Genomic DNA, 9,741 nt, shown 5'->3' on the forward strand with positions numbered 1-9,741 from the left:
CCGCATAACGTATCCTTTATGCCTTGAATGAGAATCCCCTTTTTTCTTAAGGAATGATTTTTGCTGGTTGGGCAGTGACCGCAAACAAAGCTGTTCATTGAGCGTAGACTTTTCTAAAGAAACGTTTTATGAGCTCTGCTAAAATAATTTAATTCAACACAGCGGCGCGCATCGACTACTAGACAGCAAAAACAAATATACATAACCAGAATGTGCGCAGCAATGAATGTTCGGTTAATAAGCGTCGATGGTAAATACCTATACACCAGCACTATAATGTCGCTTTAATAATAAAGGAAGCGTCGATAAATTATAGCGTAGCTGCATCCGAGTTCTCGTGTGACGACGCATCTAGACCGGACTTCTTCCCTGCCCTTTCCGAAGACACTGCGCCGCGCAAGGAGCGCTGTGCGGCAGCTCGTGGTGCTTGCGTGCTGCCAGTCTTTTCCACGGGCGCCGACGTCCTCCGTTGTGAAGACTCGGCAACTTCGCGGCAGGTAGGCTTGCTCGAAATACCGTTCGCTTCGCTCGCTGTGCTCGATGATCTCATCGTCGTGCGACTAACGCTTCCAGTGGGGCCAGTAGTACTGCGTCCCGAAGTCCTGGGAGCCCCATGTGCACTCTCCTTGGCAGCGGCAGCAGCAGTGACAGGGGTACTAGTGACAGTTTCCTGGCATGCCTGTGGTTCCTGCGCGGTCTTGCAACCGGCAAAAACCTCGACTGCGTCACTCTTGGAGTGGTCAGCAGAAGCAGCACCAGGGTCAACCAGTGAGAGGTCGTCTCCCGACGAAGTCTCCTGGGTGGCATCCGAGAACTGAGCCGCATCCTCATATACGTTTCTGGTGATTTTGTTCATTATCTGCGAAACGAAATCACGTGTGCCAATGAAGGCTTTTGCTCACTTCTTGTCACACACAAACCTTCTCATGACTCATTGAAGTCACTTAGAAGGCGCATAAAAAAACGAACACCCTCAGCGAGCCAGAAAAAGAAGGCACTGGGAATTAAACCCAAATGTACCTGCACCCATTCTGGATCCCACAACATTGATTAAAGGTCAAAATGTATCAGCGAAACTGGACATTGGGATATGTGTGATATAAATACCTGAAAATTAGAAATACCTATATTAAGTAACGCCAATGTGTAAGACATGTCTATTCCTCGGCGGTTTGCTTTTATCAATCGACTGGTGCAAAACTTTGGTTAATGGAGTACGGTGACTATCCTAGCAATGGTTTGGTGCTCTGCTTAACAAAATATCTTTACAATCCAAAGCACTGAAACCTGATTCAAGGGCAGGTAGGTTCTGCAACATTGGATCCTGCCGATTTCAATGGGTGTTTGTCCACGTCCCATCCTTTTTCTATTAACTACTGTGGTTGCGTGCCGTCCCTAAATCAAGGCACGATTTTGAGAGTCACAAGTGGCTGCTCGACGAACTTCTTAGCTCGCTGGGGTATGTGTGTCGCCTCCGCGTTCACGCGTCAGCCGCGTGTGGCGGCTCACGAGCAGAGCTGCGAAACTGTACCGCTTACAATAACGTTGCCCCAGCCCTACCCTCTTCATGAAAGCCAGAAGAAATATCAGGCGCGCGCAAGTCGATTGCGTCTCATTTCTAAGGAGCTTCGATCATCAGTTGCATTCGTGCGCAAAACACGTGCCGGTTCATTTCCTATTTTTTTTTTACATTCAGTCGTAGGAGGAGGGAACAATGGCTAAGGCAAATTGCCACCTCCTCTGCTTCCAGGGATCCTATCGAATTTGGAAAGGACGCACTGGCGACCAGTTGTTGGACTTTGTCTACAACGTCTATTTCGAGAGCTGGATGATTTCCGTGTTTGGACACGTTCACGTAGGCAGCCGGATAATTTGGAGGGAAGCGCTTGTGAAGGGCTTTGGCTCTAGCTTCCTGTCACGTTCAATTATGTTCTGGGTGAATGCTTTTGGGGAGTGGCGAGATTATTAGGATGCTGCTAACAGCGACGGAAACTGCGTGCGTGGCCGTGGTTTGACTAGAAACGTTGATGCCAAGTCGTCGCAGGAAGATGCTGTTAAACCGTGCACGAGACCAATCTGTCTCCGTTTCACATTCGTTCGTAATCCCGTGGTTAACGCGTCATACAGACGCTAGTCCCTACAAATAGAGCGATTTTCTGACACGTTTGAGCACTCATTTCACTACTTGATTTTCCAGCGTCTAACTAAATGTTCATGTCGCACTGGCCCACGATGCGGCTTCTTTCGCGCCGTACCTAGGGAGCCTACAAGAAAACATTGCGGTCGTGCAGGCTCCCTAGCCGTAACTGGTCGATACTATGGAAAACGGCGGCAAAAAACGAACACGCCACTCGCATGCTGGGAAGCTAGGGCTTTCCTGGGCACGTCAAGAACCTGTAACCAGGCGTCGCGGTGCGCAGCCCCAGGTTATAACTATTACAGGAAATCATTTTCCTAGCTCACCTTGAAAAGCTTCTCCCAGGCGCGCATAGTGGCTGGTGTCATGAGTGCCTTGTTGCTGGCCACCATCTGCTCGAGCGCTGCCGCGAAGAGGCTCTCGAAGTTCGAGGGGCTCACGCCGGCCCTGGGCAGGTGATTGGCGGCGTTCTTGCGGATGAGCTCGATGAACACCTCGTCGTCCTCGATGCACTCCACGATGGCCGACAGCTGGTGGCCCACTGCGCATGCGTGCGCCCGGAACTTGGCGTCGTCGCGCAGCGTCTGCAGCTCCTTGTCCCTGAACCTGGGGAACATCTGCAGGTACTCGGGGTGCTTGGCGAACATGCTGATGAAGATGCGCACGCCGTAGTCGGGATTCTGCTCGCAGAACTTGCGCCAGCTGTCGCGAATGAGCCTCTTCTCGCGATCGGTCAGGCCGCTGCGCTGATCACTCGAGCCCCTGCGAAAAGCGTTGCCCATCTTGAGCTCGTCTTCTTCTTCTTCGTCTGAAGCTTCCTGGCAGTGGTCGGCTGTTTGTCAGCAGTGATGGGAACGATTCTTGTACAGACCAGACCTCCTCGCCCGATGCAAAGGTCTATAGCCGTACGCAGCTTTGCCATAATATAATCACACGGACTTCCGTTTCTGAGTATGAACCTTAAAACGATGTAAAACATTAAGCCCGATTTTTTTCTAGTCTGACCATATTCGATCCGCTAAGAAGTCGCTATATTTCTCAGATATCATGGTAATGACATTGCTCTGGGAATAGCTGGCACCTACCAACTCAAGGGGTTTGCTCGAGAATCAGGCGAACCTTGCAGTATCAAAGTGTCTAAATAATACCGAGGTTTACAGCGTGAATTAAAATGAAAAGTTATTTCTTAATGAAGTACCGCTCATGTTTCAAACACGTTTCTGAACGTGCTTGAAATGGACGGACAGACGGACGAACGGATAGACGAGCTTCTTAGTGGCACAACAATCCACTCCCCGCTTATTCGCAAACTGCTGCCCAAAAGCTATCCCCCTTCAACGAAATAAACATTCCATTCATCCATTCATTCATTGCGGTCTTGCAGTATGCGGTGTAGCACGTTGCGGATCGTTCACACGCCCTATCAAAAAGGCCAAGTCTCTCTGCTGTGTCAGAGGCTCCTTGGGCCACCAATAAGATTTGTTCTAGTCCGCAGCTGGCAATAGCAGCTTCCCGTTGAAATGGCGCAATTACTTTATCACCATGCAACGCGGGTCACCGCGGGAACATACGTTCTTGATTCACTACACCCACTCATAATCAACATGCATTAGTTGGTTGCATTTCAGTAGAAATATTTTGCAATAGTGCGGGGACAGGGTAGCCCCAGACATTGAAATTAGCCTGAGTGTCAGAGCCTGAGGTCTGTTGAAACATGCAGAACTTGCTCCAATATGAATAACCGTTTTCCCCTCTTTCTCAGCCTAATTTTTCGCGTAGTGTAGGGTATTGGTCCCGACCAAGGTAAAAAAGTTTTGTCAGTTCGTTATATGCGGTGGAGAGGCCCCCGATCTCCGAAACCACCACGGTGCACAACCTGCTGACTACTTTAGAGGTTGATGTCTAGAACAAATTTGTACGGCGTTGCAGCTCCCATAGACACTAGCGTCACAGTTCCCTCTAGTGCACATATAAGAAAGTTTATGTACGCACATGGTTCAAAAACACATCGCCGCCTAAAATACTAAAACCGACCGCATGCTTTCAAGTACTTGGCCACGTGTCGGGCCGACACAGTGGTCCTTATTTGCGTGAAGTAACATTCCCTTCCTTCTTTTTCTATCCTCCATGTTTTTATCACCCAAGACATGAATCATTGCATCAACGCACTAAACACGCAGCAACTTTCGGGCACCGATGCAGCAGAAGCAATGAAAAACTTGTGAACCCTGCGTGCACAGCTGAGCTTGCACAGCCGCAAATAACGTTGGTATGGTGGCAATCAGCGCGGTAGTTTTCCTGGAAATTCAAATGGATCGGAAGAGAAGCATGGAACAAATACGGCACCACCACCACAAAATTATGATTCCTTTAAAAGCTGCAGCATATCCGGGAAATAGAAATAAAGGTCCATTCAGTATCGTTGCATTGATAGTTTTGTATTATTTAATCGGTGTACGTACAGAATATTTCACATTCAGGTGCCCCACCGCAGTGGTTTAGTGGCTGACGCACTCGGCTGCTGACCCGCAGGTCGCGGGATGAAATCTCGGCTGTGGCGGCTGCATTTTCGATGGAGGCGAAAATGCTGTATGCCCGTGTGTTCAGATTTCGGTGTACGTTAAAGCCTAGGTGGTCGAACACACCAGAACACGCTCCGAGCGAGAACACTGATGAATTAAGTTGCTTTGCTTATACTTTTCTACTTTGTACTTGTGCTAAGATAAGATATAATTAAGGCGCTTTCCAATTTGTACTATGTGCAATTTGTCACAAAATAATGGCGCGCACAAAATAATGGCGCGAGACGTAAAATTGTCACCTTGTGCTTCCCAAACGCAGCGTTTTGCTTAGGAGTACAAGCTGCATCTTTTTCGCTATGTGGATCTACGATCAGGTAGTTATAGTATTCTTGACACCGTTCACCTGCAAGAAATCCTCTAACTCTTTTGCCCTAAACTGTGGCCCATTTTCTCACTATCCTATGAGGCAGCCCGCAGATGGCAAACAGTTACCTTACAGTTTTCACATTCTTTTGCGTAGTGTTTCAAGTCACTATTAAATGCGAAACATTATTTAGCGAACTTCGGCGACTTTGAGCGTATCTGTTTATCTAGCCGCTTACGTTTGGGTGTTCTCGTGGTCACCGCCTTAACTTGGCGCGAACTAAAATAAGCATGGGAGGGTAAGAAGGTTTGACAAATACGACGCGCTGGTCAAGACATGAATAATGTCACAATCCCGTTGCGTACGTCGTCAAACACTTCACGCCAGAGAGTGGCACATACCTACGAGCGAGTATGTGCCGTTAATATGAGGGTATGTGCCACGGGTGATTGACCCTTAGTATCTACCCAGGAACGACGAGAACACACATGGGCAATTTTTACGCACGAGCGTTAAAAAATACCCGACGAATGCAAAGACTACATGTCAGGGCCCCAGCTTTAATCGAACCCAAGCATTCTGCTTGGCAAGAAGCACTTTACCACAGAGCTATGCCAGGTCTCGGAACTACTTTTCAAATAAGACGCTAATCTTCGTGAACACGTTGCAGTGCTGCCTACTCAATTTTATAAACATTACATATGTACTCCTTTGATACAGCCGTCCCATCGGGTTAACATTAATTGTGGTTAGTTGTTATACGCTGAAGTTAATTTATGTAGCAGTGTCGAGGGCCACCATCCTCGCGAGCATCAGTGCTTCATTTCAGCTTCTGGTGTTGCTAATACGCATGTTCAAGTTGCCATCATTGCGCAAGGGCAAATAGCTGGTTATATAAACGTCTGCAACTCTTCAACATAGGTCTGTGCGTCCAACATTTGTACATATATTTAGCCTCATTTCATGACGTGTCGTTCAATAAAAAAATCAACATGGTCACCTTCCCTCCGCATGCTTCGCATAACGTTGATTCCCAGGTACGTGGCATCTGCCGAATTGTTTTTTACATCTACCCACCGGGAGTGTGAATTGACTGCGACCACAAGAAACATTTTTCTTTTTCTGCCAAGTCGAACTGAACTCGCCCCCAACTGTTGGTACACCACCATGAGGCCGCCCACTCCAGAAGATATGACGTTTTACAGTTTTTTTGTGGCAGATCTTGAGTCCGGGTCACCATATCATTGATCTTGCCAAGGCAGTCATCTTACTGATGGCTTTGTGTTGTTCGTGTAGCTATAACAGTACTTTCTCATGAAGAAGGAGGGGTATAACCACTCGGTTCTCCCAACTTAAACAGGCCTCACCTAGCGAAAGTTCAAATCGTCTCACAAAGAAAGGCTCATGCTGCGTATTCACAGATCATGGCAAGTCATGCCGTGTCATTTCCCGCACAACACTCAAGAAATTTTTTTAGATATTTCACCGGCTATGTCCTTCTCTGACAGAGAGAAAGTAAAAAAATCTTACCTACATACATCATCAGAGTATTAAGACAATGGTAGACGCTACAAGCCATCAGCATTTCTAAACTTTCGCCCTGATTTGTGTACAATGCGGATGCGGTAGTTCCACACAAGAAATGGCCCAGCGGCGGACTCGCGCTGCTGCGACAGCACCACTGTGATGTTTAGCTTCAAAAGTGGCTGGTGATGAGCGATAACGAAGCCGCGGCCATAAAGGTACTTACTAAACTCCTTTATGCGGAAAATTATGGCGAGTGTTTCTTTCTCGGTGTGGGCATAGTTTCATTCTGCTTGCGACATTGTCGTAGAAGCGAACGCGAATGGACGTTCAACGCAATGCGCAACGCGCGATAACACCATACCCAGCCCGTAAACATAAGTGTCACATATGAGCTGGATTTACCTTTCTACGTCACACAGCTCCAACACTCTTTCTTTAATGAGCAAACTGCTCACACCACGTGAAACACTCATCGCACTGACACGACCATCGCCATGTGCTCCCTTTGCGTTGAAGCTGGTGAAGCGGTTCTGGTAGCCCAGCCAAACTGGGCAAGAGTTTTTCATACAAACTTAAGCCCAGAGATGCTTTTAACTGGCTCAAATGTAAGGTTTCGGTGCTTCAAGTATTCCTTTCACTTTGTTTTCTGCGCAATGCAGACCGTCTTGGTCTATCGTGTGCCGCAGGTACTGTACTCTTTCTTGAGAGGAAACATTTCGCCACATTTACTCCTGTTTCGTGCTTACACCGAGCATTTAGCACTTGCTTCGTCGGGCTGTAGCACTCTTATGTTTTTTCCAGCAATCAGCACGTCGTCTAAGTCACAGGCTGTGCCGAGTATGTCTTGAAAAACCTGATCGACAACTGCCTAAAACGCTGCAGATGCACTAGCAACGCCGCAAGGCATCCACCGGTATCCAAAGAGACCCATGTGTATGTTAACTCTTAGAACTTCTAAGGCAATCTCATCTGACTCTAGTTGTAACAAAGTATAGGCCAAGTCTTATAACAGTGAACACGATTCCTCCAATCAAGAACACAACAATGTCCTCTGGAAGAGGCAAGCGATAGCGATCCACATCGATGGACTTAATCACACCGACTCTATTGTGCCCACATAGCCTTATTGTATGGTCATTTTTCTTGGAAGAACACTAGTGACGTCGCCCAGACGCTGTGCCACACCTGTTCAATTAGGCCAGCCCTGTCTAGTTCCACCAGATCGTTTCCGACTTGTTCTCGCAAACCATACGGTACAGGTCTGGCTTTACAGAAACACTGGAGTTGCATTCTCTTTTGTGCGAATGGTATACCTTCGTATTCCTGTATGGCACCACACCCTGGTGTGAGAAACGTCAGCGTACTGTTGTTTTAATGATTCTACAGCTTCTAGAGTCTTTATGGGTGCGACTGCTTGTACCTAAAGCGCAGCCTTGTGCAGCTCCTGCAGGGCATCAGACAAGTTCACTTTTATACTTGCGAGCCAGTCACAACCAAAAACCACCAGCATGCGCCTTGTCCTTGGCAACAACAAGTGGCTTTGCTTCCCACTCCTGACATCGACTTGGGCAACAGCCTTTACACTGATTGCGGTGCTATTGTAAACTCCCAAGTTTCTTGTCCCCACAGTTGAACGATAGGTCGGGGAAGTTTTCTGCACAATCTTTTTCAGACGCAATTGTAACAGCAGCTCCACCCCCATGCCCAGTTCCATCGTTACTTTGTGACCATTTATGATTACTTTTACTGCGACGGGAGGCAGCTGCTTTGTCTGTTGATTTGGCGTATAGTAAGCAACTCCTGCTTTATTGCCAGTACTTTTTCAGCGTAAACAATTCACGTTTTGCGCATTTGTACAACATGACCAAGTTTAAGAGCACTAAAGCAGGGCTTTTTTTTAAGAATGGGCACTGTGTGCTGTCCAGCACGTCTATGACAAACTATTTCTGTTTTTCGGGTAAAGTTTTTGTCCGTTACCTTGTTTGTTGCAGTTGGCTTCGGCCTGCTTTTCTTGCCAGTGCAGTTCAGCATTGCCGGCTCCCGTGTAGTCAAACAGCATGACCAGAGAGTCCTTCTGTACAGCTTCCATGGCAGTGGCTACATTCCACACGGTCTCCGGTGAACTCATCATCGGGCAACGTGAGCAGGTGGCACTCGATGGTGTCACTTCGTAATCCAGCAACGAGGCGGTCCCGTGGCCTTCTTTCAGAAAAAGTTCCAAAGAAGCATGTCGTGTCAACCCTCTTCGAGAAACTACGCAACGGTTTCATTTCACTCCTGGTTTCGTCGTTAGAAGGTGTACCACTCGGTGACCACCGACCTTTTCAGGGCATCGTGCTGTTGTAGCGCCTTCTTGGCACCTTGATTGATTGATATGTGGGGATTTGATTGATTTGTAGGGTTTAACGTCCCAAAACCACCATATGATTATGAGAGACGCCGTAGTGGAGGGCTCCGGAAATTTCGACCACCTGGGGTTCTTTAACGTGCACCCAAATCTGAGCACACGGGCCTACAACATTTCCGCCTCCATCGGAAATGCAGCCGCCGCAGCCGGGATTCGAACCCGCGACGTGCGGGTCAGCAGCCGAGTACCTTAGCCACTAGACCACCGCGGCGGGGCCTTCTTGGCACCTCCGTACTTTACTTCGGTGGGCGTTTTCGGCAGCAGTAAGCTACGGAGTGTCACGTGGGTCTTCTCTTCTATCATGTTCAGGAAGATTTCAACTTTCTTTCCTGCGTCTATTTCATTTGATTTCGCAAATAACTCGAACCCTGCTAGATAGACGTCGATGTTACCCGAGTCTGGACAGAACTCCGGCTGCTTCCCTAAAGTGGTAGTGATAGCTTCAGTGCCGCTTTATCCGATCGTCGTTGCCAATATTATAATGAAGGCGCTGACGTTGGAAAGCCGTTTCGTTGCATCTGATATCAGGAACACAACTGCACGAAACATCTTGGACGCCACGCTTTCCACAAGATAACAGCTGAAATAAAAGATGCGCACGCATTTTCTATGCAGTGAAAAGCAAGATCGCAGATACCACCACAGACGCGTTTTTGCAAGCTCCACAGGCGCGAAGTCTTGTTGTTGGAAAATACGTTTGTCATGAAGTATGTCGAGCAGTCTCCGTAATCGATCACGATCTTGAATTCTCTTGGGAATACATTGCAATGTAACTAATAATGCC

The 9,741-nt window shown here is 47.8% G+C and overlaps 1 protein-coding gene across 2 annotated transcripts; it reads right to left on the reverse strand.

The window, feature by feature from the left end:
* Window positions 1–73: 73 nt before the first annotated feature.
* Window positions 74–8,909, reverse strand: LOC142769213 (uncharacterized). Of its 2 annotated transcripts, XM_075872247.1 has the most exons (3): window positions 8,528–8,909; window positions 2,464–2,899; window positions 74–859 (listed from the first exon to the last, which is right to left on the reverse strand). In XM_075872247.1, the coding sequence occupies exons 2-3, from the start codon at window positions 2,782–2,784 to the stop codon at window positions 311–313; spliced, it is 870 nt and encodes a 289-aa protein (XP_075728362.1). In that variant the 5' UTR covers window positions 2,785–2,899; window positions 8,528–8,909; the 3' UTR covers window positions 74–310. The 2 variants fall into 2 exon arrangements, with proteins under 2 accessions (XP_075728362.1, XP_075728361.1); XM_075872246.1 differs by lacking the exon at window positions 8,528–8,909 and having other exon boundaries at window positions 2,464–2,940.
* Between the last annotated feature and the right edge of the window lie 832 nt (window positions 8,910–9,741).

This window comes from Rhipicephalus microplus, chromosome 8 (genome assembly GCF_043290135.1).
Source record: "Rhipicephalus microplus isolate Deutch F79 chromosome 8, USDA_Rmic, whole genome shotgun sequence".
In the NCBI taxonomy this organism is placed as follows: domain Eukaryota; kingdom Metazoa; phylum Arthropoda; class Arachnida; order Ixodida; family Ixodidae; genus Rhipicephalus; species Rhipicephalus microplus.

Coding starts and splice junctions, on each gene's coding strand:
- LOC142769213 (XM_075872246.1), bottom strand. CDS start 2,919: ATGGGCAACGCTTTTCGCAGGGGCTCGAGTGATCAGCGCAGCGGCCTG. Junction 860..2,463: donor CCTGGGAGAAGCTTTTCAAG/GTGAGCTAGGAA, acceptor TTCGTTTCGCAG/ATAATGAACAAAATCACCAG.